General features: G+C 38.2%; 1 protein-coding gene across 1 annotated transcript; it reads left to right on the top strand.

The window, feature by feature from the left end:
* The first annotated feature begins 1,861 nt into the window (after positions 1-1,861).
* LOC126381828 (cytosolic non-specific dipeptidase) lies at positions 1,862-17,940 on the top strand. Its single transcript, XM_050031326.1, has 9 exons — positions 1,862-2,285; positions 2,577-2,774; positions 3,281-3,542; positions 5,167-5,314; positions 5,788-5,888; positions 7,810-7,940; positions 8,498-8,620; positions 14,655-14,813; positions 17,533-17,940. Exons 1-9 carry the CDS (start codon positions 1,869-1,871, stop codon positions 17,581-17,583), a joined length of 1,590 nt encoding a protein of 529 aa, XP_049887283.1. The 5' UTR covers positions 1,862-1,868; the 3' UTR covers positions 17,584-17,940.
* Positions 17,941-23,028: the final 5,088 nt, after the last annotated feature.

Consider the following 23,028-nt stretch of genomic DNA (forward strand, 5'->3'; position numbering starts at 1 on the left):
CAAGATGAGACTTATTTAAACACCAACCGCACCGGACCTCGTTCTTGATAGGGAAATTTTTGGCATTAAATTGTCGAATATCCGACTTGATTGCAAGCAGTTCTCTTTCTCTGGGCACGATTACCAAATTGTGTCGCTCCAGAGCTCGAGGCTTTGTGCTCGTTATTTGCGGGGTGCGGTGTTGTTTTCGTACATTCTTTATATCAAACGAAACGGTGAAAGTGATTTCCTCTTCGTTCGATGCGTTATTGTTTATGACCGAACAGAGTTCTTCGGCGAATGTGAAAAACGCCTTCGTAAATGTTCGTAGCTTGTCGATATTAGTATCGGAACAACTAATGTGTCCTCGTCGGTCTGTGTGGATAAGAATGTCACAACTCCTCTGGGGTACAGCGGATTGTAACTCCATGTTTAGCTTTTTTGATAGCAAACTAGGATTACTGTCATTTGGGACCACTGAGGAAAACGAATGATGCTTTTTAAACTTGTTATGACGCATATTCGTTGGCGTAAATATGGTGTTCAGTTTTCGTGGTGAGACGTCCATCCTTTCGTTTCGCTTCAGTGGTGATACTTTAACCCTTTCATTTTCTTTTTGTGGCATGATTTCAATCTTGCCCTTATTACAAACAGACTTGTTTGTTTGCGAGTATTCTGAATTCGAATTACATTCGAAAGACTTTGCAACAAACAGTAGTTTTGGTTCGATGTCCAACGAAGTTTTACTTACTACAGATGATTTTTTCTGTTTCCTAGATTTATTTCGTATCGTTTCCGTAGTCCTTAACTGCATAATCTCCATTTCTAGTTTTTATTTGAATATTTTTTATTTACAGAAAAAATATTAACATCTTTTTTGATGAAAACAATGTTTCTCAAGCACCTGGAATTAATTAAAATAAGCGTAAGTTGCACAAAGAGCCATGAGGCGTTCCATGGTTTGATTATAAGCACCATGTAAGGCATCGCTCTTGTGGAATGCGTACTACCTAACGTTGATATTCATCCAGTCTATGACGTGGGTGGGAGAATTACGAGATTCAATACTCTGAATGGACCGGACACTTGGCAACTCGTCAGTATATGGTAGGTAGCTTTTAGTGAGTAAAAATAATATTTCGATATAGGTACCCCGACAAATAAAATCACCTTATTTGATTTTTGACACCTTGGCATGAAACCGAGCTATTCAAAGTACATTATCCTGAAACCTAATAAAATTACATAGCAAAGCCATAAAATAAACCTATAGCGTTTTTTTTACTTAAAAATATACCAATACTTATTAGGCCAGCATATAAATAAAATAATAAATATTACCGAGGGTGAGGGTTTGAATTATGGCTGATCAGGAACTGACATAGGCTTGCTTCTATAAATAATTTACAAGCCTACTCAACTTATTAAAATATTACCGTTACATCTTCGTAACGAATAGCTTATTTATAATAATTTTGATTTTGTGTTAGTTTTGGGTTACAGAATATTTATACTGATTTACAACATATTTTGGAAATGTATGAATTTGGCGAACGGAAATGAAAGCCGGAAGCGGAAGTATTCAAAATAAGCTGCGTTCAAGTCGGACTTCCGCGTAACTCAGTGCTGCTCTATGTTTTGCCCGTACAAGGGCCAAGTATTAGAATCTTATACTTGGTCCTTGTGCCCGTAAAAGACCAGCAGCAGTAAGGACCTAAGGACAAAAATAGACATGCAATGCAATGGCATGCTGCCTTGTCTCAGAAAGAAATAAAAATGAAATAAACTTATTCTGCATGCGAATTGAACGCACCGATTTAAACGTCAAGTTCATGTGACAGATGTCAATTTGACGTTTGTTATCAGTCCGTCTCTGTCTGGTACCTACCATGACTTTCTCATTGATAAAAACGTTACGTGGTTGTTCTCAACTGCGATTACCGGTGGCTATTAAAGCCTCATCAGCAGTGATCAGCAACTGTCGTGTATTACACAAGTCATATTCCGTAACTCAAATAGAATTACCTAAGAAAATGGCAACGTCGAAAGCATTGCCTTTACCGCAGATATTTAAGTATGTGGATCAGAATGCAGCAACTTACAAACAGTTGTTGAAGGAGGCGGTGGCTATTCCATCGGTATCCTGTGATGTGAAGTATAGGAATGACTGTGTACGGATGGTACACTGGATGCAGGAAAAGCTGAGAGAAGTAGGCGCTAGTAGCGAACTAAGAGATGTTGGCTGCCAGACTATCGACGGCCAAGAAGTTAAATTGCCGCCTGTACTGGTCGGCACACTGGGAAATGTAAGTTATATTAACGATGTACCTATTGTACCCGTTGTTTAAAATGAGGCAGTTCAATTAAAGGTTCAATTATTAGTTAAAAAGAGATGTTTGTTCAGTAATCAAATATTAATCATGCATATCATATTACATAGTACTGGTAATGGCCTAGTCATTGTTTTACTTACTAATCTTATGCACAGTTAAAGATCCAGGTTTTACAAGATAAAAATAAAAGAAAATATATGTGTATTTTTGAAATATACTTTTGTATTCTTCACTTTTTTTTATTGTTCAATCTATCTTTATCAGGATTCAGCCAAAAATACCATCTGCATTTATGGTCACTTAGATGTACAACCTGCTTTAAAGTCTGATGGATGGGATTCCGATCCATTTGAATTAGTGGAGAAGAATGGAAAGCTGTATGGCCGTGGCTCCACCGATGACAAAGGCCCAGTCCTGGGCTGGCTACATGCCATCAATGCTTACAAGGGAATTGGTGAAGAGGTATGTATGAATTTATAGTTTTTATAAAGTATTTGGATAATTTTTGGCTTATCAGATAGAATGTTGTTTGTGCTATGTTTTAATTACATATGTTTTTAGACATTGGTAAGATTGAATTTCAATAGACTGGTTGACAAAAATGAATGTGTTGTAGATAAGTATGAATGGATGTAAATATCATCTTTTTACACAGCATTTACGGCAAATAAAGAAATCCAATCTTATCTTATTTGCTATGGATAATATTGTCACTGAAAATGCAATACATATTATGGAAGCACAGAAATATAAATAAATAATAATAATAGATAAATAAAATAGTCCATGTTATGATCTGTATTGCTAGACATACACAATGAAAAATTGATAAATGGCTAAAAAGTTATGATAAAAAATACCTACATGGCTTTTCTCAAAATGTATGTGGTTGTTTTTATCACACAGTTTTATCATTATTCATATTTTTTACATAATAATACAATCAAACTATTTTTCTCTGGAAACAGTTGCCTGTGAACTTGAAGTTTGTATTTGAATGCATGGAGGAATCTGGCTCAGAAGGATTGGATGCCCTTCTGATAGAGAAGCTGAAGCCAGAAGGGTTCTTCAATGATGTGGACTATGTGTGTATATCGGACAACTACTGGCTGGGAACAACCAAGCCCTGCATTACATACGGGCTTCGTGGCATCAGTTACTATTTCCTCGAGGTTGAATGTGCCCAGATGGATCTCCACAGCGGTGTTTACGGAGGAACTGTGCATGAGGGTAAGATGATCTTGTTAACATGACTTCCTTCCTTTTAACATGCAATTACACATACAACCATTCAATTTCTCTTTTGTTTTGTATTTTGTTTTTACCTGTTTGTGCAATAAAGTATTTGTTATGTTATGTTATGTTATGTCTCTGCTTACCCCAGTGGGATATAGGCGTGAGTTTATGTATGTACAGTAATTCGTAATGTTATCTGCTCATTATCTAAATCTCTTGCAAAAAAATACTTTACAAAACTCTTATTTGTACAAAGGAAAACACCTTAAATAAATCAGTTACATATGAGACAGAAGTACAATTGGCTGCCTTACTACTGAATAGCAATCTATCAATAATTCTTTATTGCACATAATAACGTATAGGACAGTTACAAACGCTTCTACCGCCAATTTCTTCTAGACAATCTTAACCTTATTGATTATCATAAGTACTATTCTCAATGGACAAGGTTTAATGATACCACCACCACTTATCGTTGGTCTAACAGACAGGTCAGGGAGGTGTGGGTACTTAGTTCATCTTACGATGGATGTATCTCTGACTACCCCAATTGACATATATTCGTGAACTTATGTTTAATGACACTCTGTTTTTGGTGGTTTGATAACAGAAATTGATAATATAAGTACCTACAGATGTAATTTTATAATGCATAGTGGTTTCCTGTTGAACACAGTGACATTGAACAGCTTTTTAGCTTAACATTGTACCAATTTGAATTTTTATGTTGAACTTTTCCCTTCTTTATTAAAAGATATAAATTCTCCTAGTCAACAGTTATCAGCTTATAAATCTCCGATCATTAGGAGCGAGCTTATGATAAATTGATAACACTGATGTAGGTATGGCCTGTTTATTGTGATAAAATAATACTATATAACGTAATGTACATGCTACTTTTTTTTATCAAGTTTTACTTTAACGCTTTTTCTTACGTAAATCAGTGTGTCGAACAATATTATACATATAGTAATACAGATTGATAAGGAAAGTTTCGAAGAACGATAAAAGATAAAGGACATTTCCCAGTAGAGGGGTCTTACAGGTTTAAGATTATCTCTAATATATACACTAGAATCTGCGTGTAGATTTGTCGCGCCTCTGGAAAGTTAAAGAAATGCAGCAGTACCTATATTTAATCAACGCGCCGGCCGTAGTCGGTCTGCGGCAGACATCTGTCCGTAGACCTCCATTCGCATTCTAAGTTCTAAGATCGGTCTCAGCTAAGTATTTTGGACGGAAGGCAAGAGCACCACTGCCGTATTTTCGCCTAAAAAGTAGCATGGAGAATCCTACGCCGACAAGAGCGTGGCTTTTAAATTAGTGATGATGATGAAGTTCACATTTACGTCCTCGACTTAGGATCTTACTCACAGGAGTCGGGCATATCATACTGCCAACAAAATAATACGAAAACAATGACGTCATGCCTCTACTCAACCTCATTGGAGGAAACTCGAGATAAGATTGATGGTCTATGAATACTGATTCTGAGCTGGGTTCGACGTGTTCCTTAAGGTCGCCCCAAGTGAGGATTATGCCGAATTCGAATTCGGGAGTTCGTGAATATGGTAGAATACGGGTGCTAATGTATAGCTAATATGTATTGTTTCAGCAATGTCCGATCTGATTTACTTAATGGATCAGCTAGTCGACAAAGATGGCAAGATTCTGATAACTGACATTTACAAATCTGTGGCGCCACTGACCGAAAATGAGAAGAAACTGTACACGACTATTGATTTTGATACTGAAGGATACAGGTAAGATGGTAAACTGGATGCTTTAAAGAAGTTAGTTAGTTGTAGTATAGAATAAGGAGTGATACTACGTTTTCTATCGTGTCAGGGTTACTATTGAGCCGCCAAAGGCTAGTCTCTTGATAGTGACATGACTCATGTAACGACTACTTACTTGCATCAGTAAGTAGTAACCGGGACCGACGGGCTTAACGTGCCTTCCGAAGCACGGATCATCTTACTTTCGGACAATCACGTGATCCGCCCTTTAATGTCCTAACCAAACTAGGGATCACAAAGTGATTTTTGTGATATTTCCCCACCGGGATTGGAACCCGGGGTCGTGAGCCTATCGCTCAACTACTGAACAAGGAGGCCGCTCACCCCTATTACATGGGACTTATACATAGCTGACGAGGAGTAGGTGTAATACTATACACCTCTGCCGACCTCTTCGGGGATATAAGCGTGATGTTAAATGATGTTTACTTGCGCAGGCAACAAATCGGGGCCCACAAGCTGGCCCACAATGGAAATAAGGAGCAAATTCTGATGCATCGCTGGAGATACCCCAGCCTGTCTCTGCACGGCATTGAAGGTAATGTTTATAAAGCTAATTTTACGACACTATACACATATTACACATACTATACACTGTGGTCCTGTGGTTCACCGAGTTGCTCCTCAAACGGAGAGCGGCGGTGCCAACCCCGTTGTGGGGTTTTCACTAACACAGTGGGTTTGACCATTATAGACGGCGATACGGCTCACCGCCTATACGTTGGTCTACCAGAAAGCACGTTGAAACGTGGGTACTTAGTTTATCTTGCGATGGATATATGTCTCCTACCCCAACTCGGATACAGTCGTAAGCTTACGTTATTTTATGTTATTATACATATTATACTTATAATTTCATCTAAGTGAGCCCTCTTATCAGAATTATACAATACAATATAAATATACTTTATTGCACACAACATACAAAACAAGTTTTACACAAAACATACACGAAAGATACACGAAAGATACAGTACAATCGATTCAAATTATAAATCGAATTATCATCATTATGAACATATTTGTTTCTGAAGAAGCTTACTTCATAATCTCCTTTGTGCCACTGCTCGATTCTGAAGTAATATCATCTATGGTCTATCCGATGCTCATACGATATCATCAATCCATCAGCCCATTCATCCGCTCACTAGTCGTAGTCTCTTGCTAGTCTCTTGATCGTAATAAGGAAATTTTGCCTATCTTACCTACCTAGTTTAGCCACCACTTTTATGTCCAATCTGTGTAAGTAAAGTATTGAACTGTGGACTTTATATTGTCTGGTTGTGAGTCATAGTTACATAGTACATACACACTCTATGACACACTAAAAGCAAATAAAATATTAGACTATAAGTAGATACATAGGTAGGTTTGATCTAGAAATATATTGAGTCATAAAATGTGTGCTCTTTTGTCATTTTTCCATTTCAAAGCGAGTTGTTGTGACAATACTATACGGAAGAATATTCAATTGCCATAACTCCATTTATACCTGTTACGTTTTCTTCTTCTATCGATACCAGGGTTGATGAGGTTGGTAGGTAATTCACCTCACAACCCACACGAAAAGTGATAGAGGAAAAGTTACCGAAAGTGTATTTTTATATAATTTCTTGGACACCATTTTTTTAACGATAAAGTTACAGTAATTGCTCATTAGTATTGAGCCTTTAATATCTGTTAGATAAGAAATCGTAAATGATATATGGGAAAAATAAAAAAGAATGCGCCACCGAAATGACGTGAAGAGGTGAAAAACCGTCTTATGGTCTCTATCGGTCAAATTAGCTTCGCTGCAATTGGGTAACATAGGTTTATTACCTAACCGTTAGGCAGATAGGATCAAAGTGCAAGAAAGAGCAATTTGAAAAAAAAAAAGCAGCTAGTGCCCTTACTATTAAAGAGTTTTTACAACAGCAACATTTCCACTTTGAGAACATTTTCGGGAACGTTATGTGTCTCCGCTTTAGATTCAAACAATTTTGTTGGACATCGCAAAGATAACTCGTCATCGCATTAACATTTTACGTAATGTATGAGATAGTTTATGACATACGGTAAAATGTCGTTTTTATCTTTGATTGTCTTGTTTTATGTTGCGGAAACACAATGGCCATTCATAAATAGAAGAAATAGTCAATTAACGTAAAGCTTTACTTACTTATAATCTGCCATGTGATGACTTTGTGCACAAATACAGAAAATAGAACATAATTTCAGAAAGACCTTATCTAAGGATTTTTGTTTTTATAGCACACACCCGTGCTCAGGGAAACACACAAAGAGAAATTTAAATCGAAAAAAAAACTGACTCGAACGGTACTTGAACGCGGCTCTTGTTAAGCCGGAACGAGCGTATAAACTTTTACAACATCGGGTCCTGTCCTGTCGTAATGATGTAAAAACCCGGTATTATGTGTTTAAATTGTCTACCTATGTTGAAATGTGGGTACTTTCAGGCGCCGCTTTCCAGCCGGGAGCTAAGACTGTGATCCCCGGCAAAGTGATCGGCAAATTCTCCATCCGCATCGTGCCCGACCAACAGCCTGAGGAAGTTGAGAAGCTGGTCTTTGACTATGTTCACAAGAAGGTATCTCAACTTTACTGTGTTTAACATTTCTTGAACGTTGATGAAAACGTACAAATTGAAACTTAAGCATTTAATCCTTAGGCCGATCGCACTTAGACACGTTTTGTTCCGGATTCCTCTCGTGCGAATACTCAGGAACAATTTCAGCCTTCCAAGTAGGTACTACGGGAGCGCGCATATTGGATGCGAGTTGGTTGTAGTTTACGTACAATGCAAATGCGTATTTATAATGCGACTGACCTTATAATAGTGGAGAGTCACAAGTCAATAACCACGATTCTCCTGTCTTCCAAGAACAGGGGGGTAAAAGGCCACATTGAAACAATTCATCAAAAAAGCGATATTGCAATCTGACATTTGCGCATATAAAAGTAAGTGCGCAATGCCAACAAATATCAAATAGCAATGTTGTTTTTAGATTAATAGCTTTAAGCCTACAGGAAACTAAAAATATATTCGGTGTTTCATTTCCCTCCGGTTGATTGAGGGGAGGCCTGTGCCCAGCAGTGGGACGTATATAGGCTGTTTATGTTATGTTATGTTATGTTTCATTTCAGTGGGCGGAGCGGGGCTCGCCGAACAAAATGCGTATCACTGCGCAGAGCGGTCGTGCGTGGACTGAGAACCCTGATCACCCTCACTACCAGGCCGCAGCACGCGCTACTAAACTCATCTATCAGGTACGATATACAAACTATGATATTTGTCCAACAGCAGTACCAGCATGTACAGGCCTCCTCTGAATCAACCGGAAGGAGTATGGATTCTCCACCATGCCATAGAATGAATAATAATAATATGTATAGAACGGTTACTCTCTGCCCTCGCACAAATTCGTATCGGGCACCGACCTTACCTCCTCTGGGTTTTACTCTTCTAATGGCCGCAAGTCGCTAAGGAGTAAAGAAAGAAAGAAAGAAAATAATTTATTTTAGAAATAAGTAGGTGGTACACAGAATAGAATAGTGAACAAAATAATGAATTTAAAGGGACGTCAGCTCAGCAATATGTTGTGACACTCCGACTTTGAGGGAGTGCCACAACGCTGATTTTCAGCTGAACCCCAGTAAGGGGGACAGCGTGGACTGTCTATCTCACTTACGCGAATGAATGAGATTTTGTTATGAAGTGTCCGCGGTGTGGGTGTGACCACACTGCTCCATAGCCGGTTGGTGGAAGCATTTCATTCATCAGTTCTCAAACCGAAGGCCTCCGACTTGCCTTGACGACTATTAACTTTGTACAATAAAATCGATAGAGAAGTCATGTAGTTACAACCGTGTTATGCAGTATTGTAGAAGACAATATAAAAAAAAACAAAATTAAATCAAATATACTTTATTGCACAGAATTAAATTTCAACAATCAGACATACATAACACATGAATACAGTACGATTTGGGCAATATAATAAGAAAAAAAATAGGAAAATGTTTCGTGTATGTGAGAGGCCCTAAATTTTAATAGGTTTTTTCTCTCTCTCTACTCTCAGTGTAGCAGAGGATAGGTATTTTAGAAGGAAGTGAAATAGTAGATGTTTTATTGACTCATACTTTGTGCCATTCTTTATCAAAGTTCAATTGTTTATTTATACAATACACAACTATCAGTCATGCGCGACGTCTAGACTGCGAGAATTAATGCTATCGTGTTGTCATTTCGAAACCACTTTGTTATGATTTTGATGTACATAATATCACGCCGTCATCCCAATCGTGGCGGACAGAGTCACAATTTATTAATATGTCCTCCATCCCATCGTCACTTACTGTCAGGTGAGATTGAGATCCAATGCTCTTACCATGCTTAAAAAAACTGCATGGCGGCGCCCTAATAGGTAATCAGTCCATAATTGGGTGGTTTCCGATTACTAAATAAAGACAGATCTAAAGGTGACAAAAAACGTTTGTGTGAGTGTGTGTGTGTGTGTGTGTGTGTGTGTGTGTGTGTGTGCGTGTGCGTGGGCGTGGGCGTGTGTGTGTGTGTGTGTGTTCTATTTAACTTATAATATATATTAATTTAACTTATCTATAAATTACTTAAAGAAAAAAGCTCTAAGCGCTACATTTCGTCACGTTTTTCTATGACGTCACAGGTTGCTTTTTCATACATATTACATAGTAATTTCGTTTTTGACGTTTATTAAAAAGTAACTGATTTGACTAGTAGGAAACTAAATACTTCCTGTCTCTGGTCGCCTGGAAGAAATTGCTGTAGAGCAATAAGGCCGCCAATTGTGCTGTTGTCTTTCTTGTGTATGGTTTTTAAAATGTTTCGTGTATACAAATATACAAAATAAAATTTTTAACAAAAAAAAACCGACTTCAAACGCAAAACTAAAAAGCAATAAATAAATTTACTTCGCACAAAGTAATTAGTACGTATTTTCAATTAGTTAATTAATTTATAATTCTGAAGCCGGTGCCAAGGAAATGCTACAACGAAGTACCGATTCATATATTTTTCAATACTGATTGTTTTGTAATTTTTTGTTTGACATTGTTTTGTAATTGCTTTGATATAGGTATTAAACAATATTGTGTGTACATAGTAATTTGATATTGTAGTAGGGTTGTTGTAGCATTTACTTGGCACCGACTTCAGAATTATAAATTAATTAACTAATTGAAAATACGTACTAATTACTTTGTGCGAAGTAAATTTATTTATTGCTTTTTAGTTTTGCGTTTGAAGTCGGTTTTTTTTTGTTAAAAATTTTATTTTATTTTACGATTTTAAGTGATGGTTAGACCGAGCAAGGATGCAGACAGACAGATTTTCTGATTTATATTCATATATAATAATATAATATATTATTAGTAGTGATCACAATTATTATTGATGAACATGTTTACACACACACGCGCTAACGCACACGAGCACACGCGCACGTACACACGCACACACACAGACACACGCACACACACACACACACACGCGCGCGCGCGCACACACACGCACACACACACACACACACATGTGTATGTGTACATACACACATGTGGTTGTCAGTGGAAGCTGCTATCATACACACTCACGCATACATATACATATAGATACAGTAGATTTCGCGTGGTTCGCTCGCTGCTAAAGCAGCTCGCGTGTCCTGTTTATTCGAAACTGTCCCTCTTCGTATGGCGGCCATCTTGTTATTCCGCCATTTTGTTTTTTTTCACCGGCGACAGAATTTGACCAAGATTTAAATGGGTGTCGTGGAAACAAACAAAATCCAGGTGCAATAGGTTTGCCAGACCGTAGGATGTCTCCCTGATTGGGAGCAGTTTTCAAAGATGACGTTCCGATCACACCCCTATACATCATTTTTACGCCCAAGACATTTTCTGGAAAAACAAAATTTTGTATGGCGGCCATCTTGTTTTTTCGCCATTTTGTATTTTTTTCACCGGCCATTAAATTCGACCAAGATTTAAATAGGTTTCGTGAAAGAAAAATTGGTTCAGGTGTGATAGTTTCGCCAGGCCGTAGGGTGTCACCCTGATGCGGAGCAGTTTTCGAAAATCGGGAAGTATTTCCATACTTAACATGACGATCCGATCACAACCCCGATATATATTTTATATCCCGAGACATTTTCTGAAAAAACAAAATTGTGTATGGCGGCCATCTTGTTTTTCCGCCATTTTGTTTTTTTTTTTACGCGCTATGGAATTTGACCAAGATTTAAATAAGTGCTCTGAAAGAAATATTGGTTCACGTGCGATAGTTTTGCCAGGCCGTAGAGTATCTCTCTGATGCGGAGCAGTTTTTGGTGACCAGAAAGTATTTCCGTACTCTACATGACGTTTTGAGTAAGCGCCCCATACATTATTTTTACCCAAACGGGCTTCTTCCAAAATCGACAAAATTTTGTATGGCGGCCATCTTTTTTTCCGCCATTTTGTTTTTTTGCACCGGCGATTGAATTTGATCAAGATTTAAATACGTTTCGTGAAAGAAAAATTGCTCCAGGTTGTATAGTTTTGCCAGGCCATAGGGTATCTCCCTGATGCTGACCAGTTTTCGAAGGTCGGGAAGTTTTCCCGAAGCCTAAAGATCGATCCGATCAATATGACTTTACAAACGCACTAGTCGCTCCTACGATTTTTGAAAATTCCCCTCGATTTCTCTGGTCTTCCATCATCAGATCCTGACTTCCTTGACATGGGACCCCCTTGGGTATATCTCCTTTCAAACAAAAAAAGAATTATCAAAATCGGTTCATATACGACGAAGATATGCCCGAACAAACATAAAAAAAAAAAAAAAAAAAAAAAAAAAAAATATACGGTCGAATTGAGAACCTCCTCCTTTTTTGAAGTCGGTAAAAACAATACTCTTTATTACACTTAAAACATATATTAAAATACAAACACTACATAATAATCTACATCTATACTTATAATAAATCTGTAGAGAGGTCAATTCTGTACATTAAATATTTTTTCAAAATAACTATCAGGGGGTGATAAGTGGTCGATACTGATGCCAAAAATGCAATCAGTAAAATTTTTGTCTGTCTGTCTGTCTGTCTGTCTGTCTGTCTGTCTGTCTGTATGTTCCTTATAGAAACAAAAACTACTGGACGGATTTTAATGAAACTTGGTACAATTATTCTTCACACTCTTGGACAGGTTATAGTATACTTTTCATCACGCTACAATCAATAGGAGCAGAGTAGTGAAGGGAAATCCTTTTGTATGAAAAATCTAAACCGCTCAAGTTAGACGTTTGAAATTTGGCATGCAGGTACCTTAGATACCGTAGAGGTGCACTAAGAAAGGAATTCCCGAAATTCCTACGGGAACGGGAATTAGCGGGAAAATCCTTTTGTATGAAAAATCTAAACCACTCAAGTTAGACGTTTGAAATTTGGCATGCAGGTACCTTAGATACCGTAGAGGTACACTAAGAAAGGAATTCCCGAAATTCCCACGGGAACGGGAATTAGCGGGAAAATCCTTTTGTATGAAAAATCTAAACAACTCAAGTTAGACGTTTGAAATTTGGCATGCAGATACCTTAGATACCGTAGAGGTGCACTAAGAAAGGAATTCCCGAAATTCCCACGAGAACGGGAATTAGCGGGAAAATCCTTTGATATGAAAAATCTAAACCACTCAAGTTAGACGTTTGAAATTTGTCATGCAGGTACCTTAGATACCGTAGAGGTGTACTAAGAAAGGAATTCCCGAAATTCCCACGGGAACGGCAATTAGCGGGAAAATCCTTTTGTATGAAAAATCTAAACCACTCAAGTTAGACGTTTGAAATTTGGCATGCAGGTACCATAGGTACCGTAGAGGTGCACTAAGAAAGGAATTCCCAAAATTCTCACGGGAACGGGAATTAACGGGAAAATCCTTTTGTATGAAAAATCTAAACCATTCAAGTTAGATGTTTGAAATTTGGCTCGCAGGTACCTTAGATACCGTAGAGGTGCACTAAGAAAGGAATTCCCGAAATTCCCACGGGAACGGGAATTAGCGGGAAAATCCTTTTGTATGAAAAATCTAAACCATTCAAGTTAAACGTTTGAAATTTGTCATGCAGGTACCTTAAATACCGTAGAGGTACACTAAGAAAGGAATTCCCGAAATTCCCACGGGAACGGGAATTAGCGGGAAAATCCTTTTGTATGAAAAATCTAAACCACTCAAGTTAGACGTTTGAAATTTGGCATGCAGGTACTTTAGTAAACTTAAAGCTTAGTTGCAACAGGATATTACAAAATTCCCACGGGAACGGTAGTTAGCGGGAAAAACATTTGTATGAAAAAATCAAATCTAAATAAAAGGAGAAACTGACTGACTCAGTGACTGACATATCAACGCATAGCCTGAACGGCTAAACGTAGGCATTTGAAATTTGGAAGGGACATAGCTTAGGTACCGTAGAGGTGCACTAAGAAAGGAATTCCCGGAATTCCCACGGGAACGGAAATTTGCGGGAAAATCCTTTTGTATGAAAAATCTAAACCGCTTAAGTTAGACGCTTGAAATTTGGCATGCAGGTACCTTAGTTAACTTAAAGCTTAGTTGCAACAGGATATTGCAAAATTCCCACGGAAACGGGAGTAAGCGGGAAAAAAACATTTGTATGAAAAAATCGAAACCGCGTAAGATAGATGTTTTCAATTCAATTCAATTAAATTATTTATTGCATTCCATGTAGTACAATGGGGTGTTACATAGGCATAGGAACTAAAACATGGACCCTGTAGGGCACAGCAACGTTGAAGGGAAGAGAGGAAGTGTGTATTAAAATTAAAACTCAATGAACAATCAATTTAAAAAAAAATCAATTCATTGATTCAATCTAGCATGCATGCATACCTTAGTAAATATAAAGTTTATTTTTGGCTGTATTTTGAAAAATGGGAGTTATTGGGAAAAAAATTTATGAAAAAATCTAAACTGCATAAGTATGCACTCCCACACACACAAAGATCTCTCTCTTATATAACACGCCACGCGGACGAAGTCGCGGGCAAAAGCTAGTAATATAATATAACCAAAATAAAAGGAAATTTTTACATAAGACTCTTAACTAGTTAGTATGGCATGGTGTATGTGTGTACAATAAAGAATATTTGATTTGATTTGTTAGGCCCTAAATCTTTATAGGTATTTTCTGTCTGTCTCTATTCTCAGTTCAGCAGAGGGAAACATTTGCTTTTGATATGGATGGGATAAAGATGTAATTAATGTGTTCCAGACGGACCCGGACATGTCTCGCGAGGGCGGGTCGATCCCGGTGACGATCACGCTGCAGGAGGCGAGCGGGCGTAACGTGCTGCTGCTGCCCATGGGCGCCGGCGACGACATGGCGCACTCGCAGAACGAGAAGATCAACGTGCGCAACTACATCGAAGGCGTGAGTACTGTCGCACCGGAATCATCATCATCATCACCAGCCCGTTAACGTCCCCACTGCTGGGGCACGGGCCTTCCATAAGGATGGATAGGGAGATCGGGCCTTAAACCATCACGCGGGCCCAGTGCGGATTGGTGGTTATTAACGACTACTAATGCAGCCGGGACCAACGGCTTAACGTGCCTTCCGAAGCACGGAGGAGCTCGAGATGAAAACTTTTTTTTTTGGTCAGCACCGGAATATACATATTTATTTATTTATTTGAGGAGCTCGGTGGCGCAGCGGTAAACGCGCTCGGTCTGCGATTGTTGAAGTTAAGCAACTTTCGCAAAGGCCGGTCATAGGATGGGTGACCACAAAAAAAAAGTTTTCATCTCGAACTCCTCCGTGCTTCGGAAGGCACGTTAAGCCGTTGGTCCCGGCTGCATTAGCAGTCGTTAATAACCACCAATCCGCACTGGGCTATCCATCCATAGGGAAGGCCCGTGCCTCAGCTGTGGGGACGTTAATGGGCTGGTAATGATGATGATGATTTATTTATTTATTAAGGAAAGCTAACAGCACGGAGCTTTAAATAAATACTTACAAACATAATGTAGAATGAGGCCAATTACAAGCTAAACACAAAGACGACAACACAAACAACATAAAGACGGGTGGAGGCGATTCATCACGTTTATTGTTCGACTTCTATTACTTATTGATAGTAAAGTATTAACGGCCTCTGTGGTCCAGTAGTTGAGCGTTGGACCCAGCATCCGGAGGCCCTGGGTTCGAATCCCGATCACAAAAATCACTTTGTGATCCCTAGTTTGGGTAGGACATTACACGCTGATCACCTGATTGTCCGAAAGTAACATGGTCCGTGCTTCCACCTGGTCCGTGTGTATGTGTGTGGTACATTAAAAGTTATTGAACAGAAATCAGTGTCGTAGAGGATAACATGCCCTTGCATTCAATGCATAAACCAGAACATTATGTAGGTATATGAGTCACTCAAATTGCGAGTGATAGATAACACACCACTCACAGTTTGTTACCATGTGATGTGTAGTAAAATAACAATCGATACTTCGAAAAGACCGATTTGATTATGTTTTAAATTGTATTATGTACAAGTAAACTTGATACCATGTTGGAATGCAACTCTCTTCCCCGTTCTCCGGCGGTGCTTTAGGCGAGTCGCTTCGCGTTCGAATCGCAATGTGAGTTGTGCCGTCTGTCACGATATCGATACCTCATCATCATCAGCCCATTAACGTCCCCACTGCTGGGGCACGGGCCTTCCCTATGGATGGATAGGGAGAACGGGCCTTAAACCATCACGCGGGCCCAGTGCGGATTGGTGGTTATTGACGACTGCTAATGCAGCCGGGACCAACGGCTTAACGTGCCTTCCGAAGCACGGAGGAGCTCGAGATGAAAACTTTTTTTATGGTCACCCATCCTATGACTGGCCTTTGCGAAAGTTACTTAACTTCAACAATCGCAGACCGAGCGCGTTTACCGCTGCGCCACCGAGCTCCTCCAAGTATCGATACCTAATCACTGTAGATAAATATTAGGTAATCAGCGCGAAGTGTGAAGTTACCTCGCACGAGTTATGTTTACATTGTTCAATTCGTGTTTCAAAAAGAAAATTATGACGATACAGATCGAAAAATAATTCGCAGGACACGATGGTTTAGTGGTTAACAAGCTCGTTCCGGCTTGACAAGAGCCGTAGGTTCAAATCCCATCCGAGTCAGAGTTTATCGATTTAGTTTTCATCAATTTATCAAAAGGCAATCTGCAGTTGGTATCGACGCTCAAAAATAAATAATTGGGTAGTTTCCTAGGTCAAAAATAAATTATGATATTCCGATTATTCAATAAAGACAGATCTAAAGGTGACAAAAACGTTCTCTTTTTTCTATTGAACTTATTTATGAATTTAAATAAAGAAAACCATCAGTCGTGTCATATTCTCATTACTTATATTAATAACTATAATGGTGACATGCACAATTTTGTGGCTCTAAGCATTAGGCGTCACGATCACGTACTGTGCTACTCAGACTTAACCACAAATAAAAAAAAAAACATATTTATCTACTCTATTGTGTCCTACTGCTGAGTAAGGCCTTCTCTCTGTTCTCAAAATCAGTGTGACACTGCTAACACACGTCTGGTTTCTTCATCGTATATCCGGCCAGACGGGCAGGGAAGACTTATAACTACCGAAACTCATTTGTTCAAACAAATACACTTATATCATGAAAAGCCTTCTGGTACTTCCGGATTAGGGTACTGGATGGAAAAACATGACGTAAATTACCGCTTTAATTATAATGTGATACGGCATATATAACTCTGACTCAGACCAAATAATCAACGACTATAGAAACACCAGTAAAATAATAAATATGAAATTAATAAAATAGAATAATTATTAATCATTATGCGTCAGCGTGTAACCACACAGACTTGCATTGTATCTGTATTCTTTAGCATTGGTATTTATATTAATTTAATCTAAGTTATGTACGTATAGTGAATTTGCATAATTCAAATTAATTTAATATGAAATTTTCGGAGCAACAACTCAACCACGTGGAATATAATCCATACTAACTCTGTTTGATTGATAGTAGATTGACGGTGACTGTTATCTGCTATGCTATAGCTATGACTATATTATCTGCGATGAAGTGTATTTAAATCGCGTCTTTTGTTTCAGATCAAACTGTTTGCAGCTTACATGTTCGAAGTTGGAAAACTGCCTAAGTAGACACATGAGACTGGTAGAATATTATTACTATTATTTTTCAGGTAACACATACATTATACGGGGTATTATGTAGGTATAACATATTACGCGCAACAATATATTTTAGTTACTATCGTAATCTGTAACATTCCTACTAAGTACAACGACAAGTGCATTATACGCAGCATAATAAATACTTACAGTAAATATTTTTGAATCACTGTGCCTTAGACATAATAATTAAATAGGTACATAATAATTTGTATCATAATAAAACCAGTATGGTTTGAAGTATAATAATCTTTTAATGAATTTAATGTTCGTTTTGAATTTACTTTTGTAACATTTTCTATTTGCATAATAAATATGTTAAAATTATATTGGTTTTTTTTTACTGATGTATCATACATAAGTATAAGTACCTAGTAGTAGACTTAATCGCAACTTTTTGTTTCTAATTAAGTGATCTCAGGAACCATGGCAGTTATAAACCTTCCAAAGTAAGTAGGTAATATAACCTGTCGTCTGGGCAAGTATTACCATGGAGTAACTGATATACTACGCTGTATAATCATGATTCGTCTTTTACGAGCTTCATTAATTACACATTGAGTTAAAACGCCCATAAAATTATTCCTAGATTATTTTCTGTACTAGAGATTCATTCATTAGGTTCACCGGTTAAACTCATGTTTAATGTATGCGTTCTTTTACTTATTTACCAAGAGCTGTGGCGGCCCTAGTAAAATGTTTAGGTGGTGCGAGACCTCATAGTGGCAACCCTCAGTCCCTCAAAATACAAAGCCTAGTTGCTCCCTTCTAGTTACGGGGTTGCTGGCCTAGGATGGACCAGTCTTATTAATTTTACTGCCTTAGGGCCGCCACTCCGATGATGACGATTACCAGGCATCAGGACAAACATTTGCCGGTTTACCTTTGCCTGTAAAAAAATAATATGCCGCTGCAGGCACTGGCCGCTGGATGGTTTATGGCTGTAATTTTTGTCTGAATTAGTATTTTTAATTCTTATGGAAGACGTTGTTTGTTTTTCCAGCAGATGATGATGACATATCACATAGAAGCACGAAAGCTCGATAAGGTGTGTAGGTACTTAGTTCACCTTGTGATGAATGTACCTCTGACTACCCCAGTTGTTATAGTCATCAGCTTGTGTTATATTGATATCACAGTACCTAATTACGAGGACATATAGCTCTTTATAACATATTGGTTACAAGGCCGTCTACAACCAAACTCCTGTCTGACAACTTCAACATGTTATTGTTTAATTTTCTTTCGCTGACGTCATCGATCGTCCTCAACCTTAATGCAGTCATAATAAACAAACTGTGGAACGAACATCTGATAAGTGTAGATACGAAAATTATAAGAAATACAAAAGTATTTTCCGTATTGATTTTTTACAGACTTCTAAAAACGAAGCCTAAATTAAGATGTCCTTTGCGTCGAAGCGGTGGTGACTTGTTGTTTACTCGAAGGACGAGATGCCACAAAACTGGCAGGCTCTTGGATGTGATTGGGCCACAAGTGTACAACGCTATACCCAGTGATATCAGGGGTGCGCCCAGCGACGCATGCTTTGGAAATAAATTAAAACATTATTTAGTTCATAAAGCCTATTATGACTTAACAGAGTTTCTCAATAATATAAAATTTGGATGACGACAATATAGCGATGTAATTTGTATATTGTTATGATTTTATTGTGATGTAATATTGAAATATTGTAAAGTAATCTATATAATGTGTACCTACTCATCGAAATATTTGTTGACGTGTAATGTTTATTATGAATAAAGAATTGAATTGAATTGAATGGAACTGATATTGACTGTAGGATGGTATGCGATTACAAAGGTGCCTTTTTATTTCTTGATAGAATGTCGTACCTAGAGGGTTAGCTGAGTTGCAAACGATAGCAACAATGACAGTTATAAAAATGTATGGGACAGACATACGGTGACATGTCAATCGTCTGAACCGGCGGTGCGTGTGTGAAACGATTGATGAATGTGGAGGAAGAAAGAAAAGTGTCAGGATGTAAGCACATGGAATTCCATAGTCTGCTTACCCCGGTGGGAAATATCTAAATGGGATTACCTAAATGATAAAAATGTCTGGTATTAAATGTGTTCCTCTAGTTATTAAATAACTTGCAATGTACCCTCATTGATTTAAAAGATGTGTTGCAGTTTCTTGTCATTTCTTCTCAGCTATAACACCTTGCGAAATGACGCAAATTCAAAAATGTTACATTGACCTTCAACAAGTTTATCCATGATAATTACATTGAACAAATGATTCTGATTTTTGAATAGGCGGTTCTGACATGTCAATTCCATGTTTTGATTATTGTTACTGTCGTTTTTCGTAATCGATGGCAACTTGGCTAAGGCCCACTCCTCGGCCTCAGCTGATCAACGGACCCGTCGCCAGAGACGTATTGCTGACTGTCGTCGAGAAAAGGAAAAGTTTGTGTGTAAAGACTGGTAAGCAATGGCAGTACTTTGAGTGTGAGAGGCCACGGGCAGCCTACTTGCCATATTTGAGACTATTGAGAGTTTCTTACTATTCATTCTTTTTATTTCTGTGACTTTGTTAGTAGCAGTGCTTTCGTAAATTGTGGCGACGAGAATGGAAAACCTTAAAACGAATTAAGTAAGTAAATCAACGAACTGATGGCACGTTGTATTTCCAGTTTCGACAAAGGATATTTTCATAAAAGCATTTATTGCTAATTTAAGTAGAATATTTTTGCATATTGACCATGGTACGTAAGTATATATATACTTATTAATAGTGTTGGTTACTTATACGTACGTAACAGGTCTCTGGGATGAGAAAGATCGCAGTCAAATAAAAAAACATAATTGTCATAATTGTTTTTATAATATCCTGTTTTGTGTACAATAAACTGTTAAATAAATAAATAAACTAATAGAGTTGGTCCCTGCTATACGTTTCTATGGTTAATTACTATAGTAACATAATTATACGTCAATGATTAATTATTATACCGGGTGTTAGTGACATCGTAACGAATACTGAGAGGGATGATTCAGACCATGATTCTGAGTTAATATCTAGTGGAATTTTCCGTCGCAAAATTCATGAAATTTTGAGTTTTGTTTTTAATTATTTTCAATTCCATATTGTGTTTTTAGCTGCATAGAACCCAAATTTCAATAAAAAAAACAATAATGACAAATTATCGAAAATTTTCGATGTAATGGAGACAACAGCTGCTCGAACGGGTCAACGGCCACGCGCACCGAGCCGCGCGCCCCGCTCCGCGCGCCCCGCGCCGCACGCCGGCGGCGGCGCGGCGGCGGCGCGGCCTACAAAGTAGGCACTACGAACCGATCCTATTTCTTTCTCTGTCTATCGTAAATTTATAAATTTATTTTATTCTTATTCTTAAATGGACGGATAATCAACAGGCATAAAATTTATGGAATACTTACACGTCAATTTTAAGCAGAAATCTAAAACAACCGACAGAATTAAGTTGACAGCACACGTCAAACGGTTTGCATACCAGCGAGATACCTTTTTGATTCGACCGGGTTATTCATTCATTTACTCATAGGAATCGGGGCCATTATCGACCTAAAACAGTTGAAACAGTAAATAATTGTATTCTTTGTTGTCATTAGAATAACTAACAACCAACTAACACAACCACCACAGATTAGGTAATTAGTTACCTACTATGTCAACCATCCACCAACTTAGTATGTAAGTACCTACGCAAAACCTCGCTACACAAAAATCGAGCGAGATCGCGTCTAGAATTGGGCGGACACTCCGCCAGAGTGTTGCCTATCGATATTCTATCGATACCTAGTTAAAAAAAACCAATAGTAGGTACCTATCGATAGATCTTTTAGATCAATACCCATTATTATTACAAAGCAAGACCTATCGGTACTATCGCTAGTATCGATCTAAATGTACTATCACTACTTTCGATAGTTTAGACAATTTTCAAGTTCAACAATTGATAATCTACCTATCGATAGTTCGGCAACTCCGCCGCGTAGGCAATGTCGGCATGTTCAAAGAAAAAAATTGTCCGAGAGGAGTGATCTTATTTTTCTTGTTACATGTTGGTACCGAGGTACTAAGTACTAAGTTATTCGTGGTTTTAAATCTCATTGTTAAATCATCAGTAAAGAACTAATTAAACCTATCCTGTTCTGTGTACAATATTCATGTAACGGCTACGTGCTTACATAAGTACCTAGTAGACGGGAGCAACGACTTAACGTACCTTCCGAAGCACGGATCATTTTACTTTCGGACAATCAGGTGATCAGCCTGTAACGTCCCAACCAAAGGCCTTATAAACAGATTTTTGTGATATGTCCCCACCGGAATACGAACCCGGACCCTCCGCATCCCATCGCTCAACCACTGGACCACATAGGCCAAGAAGGTTCTAAGACATAATTAAAGGATCCTGGGACGCAAGACCTCCGAGTTAGGGCTTGTTTGATCTGTCTTGATGGATACTCGGACGTGAATAGCCTCACGGATCAAGGGCAACGCGCGCCAATAAAGTAGGCATTACGAACAGATACTAGGTATTTCTTTGAGTTGATAGGTATCAAGTGAAGTTTCCTGTCGCCAAATTCATAAAAAAATTAGATTTTTTTCAGTCCCATATTGTGTTTTAAGCTGCATAGAACGCACATTTAAAATAAACAAATAAAAATTACTAATTATTAAATTTTATCAATGTCATCAATAATAATAATAACGTATCTACAACTTCAGCTATGCGCAGGTGAATAGCCGGCGCACGGGTCAAGGGCAACGCTCGCCAATAAAGTAGGCATACGAACAGATACTATTTCTTTCTCTGTCACTTGCACCATAAACATACTTCTCTCTCTCTGTCTAGTAGTTGCGCTAACGCCGCCGCGCGCTTCCGCTCAGTCGAATACTAAGCTTGACCCGAATCGCGTGATGTTTTTCGAGGATATTTTTTTCGTGTTTGTGTGTGTTTGTTTCATTCTGTAAATGAGTAGTGTCGACTATGATGATAGATCATAGACCATTTACTGCGCAAAAGTATGGAAGATTGTTGATGTTTATTAAAGAGCAAGGTGTTGTGTTTGTGAGTGCGTGTGATACCTACCTACCGCGGAGGAAACGCGATGTTGCATACCTACGTGACGTGACATGTTCTAGGGTACCTACCTAGGTACTTCATCCGAAGGAATAACAATTAAGGTAAGGCAAGAGTAGGGTTTTTATTGTTAATAAGTTAGGAACGTTTTAATAACTGGTAGGTAGGTACCGTGCGTGAAAAATCGTGGCAGTAGGTGTTCTACTTCAACAAACAACATTTTTAAACGTTGAACCACTAAGCATCTAAATACAAGAGAATGAAAACTCCTACCTAGATATCAACATCGTATCACGCACGCGTAACGTAGC

Source organism: Pectinophora gossypiella, chromosome 3, assembly GCF_024362695.1.
Source record: "Pectinophora gossypiella chromosome 3, ilPecGoss1.1, whole genome shotgun sequence".
NCBI lineage: Eukaryota > Metazoa > Arthropoda > Insecta > Lepidoptera > Gelechiidae > Pectinophora > Pectinophora gossypiella.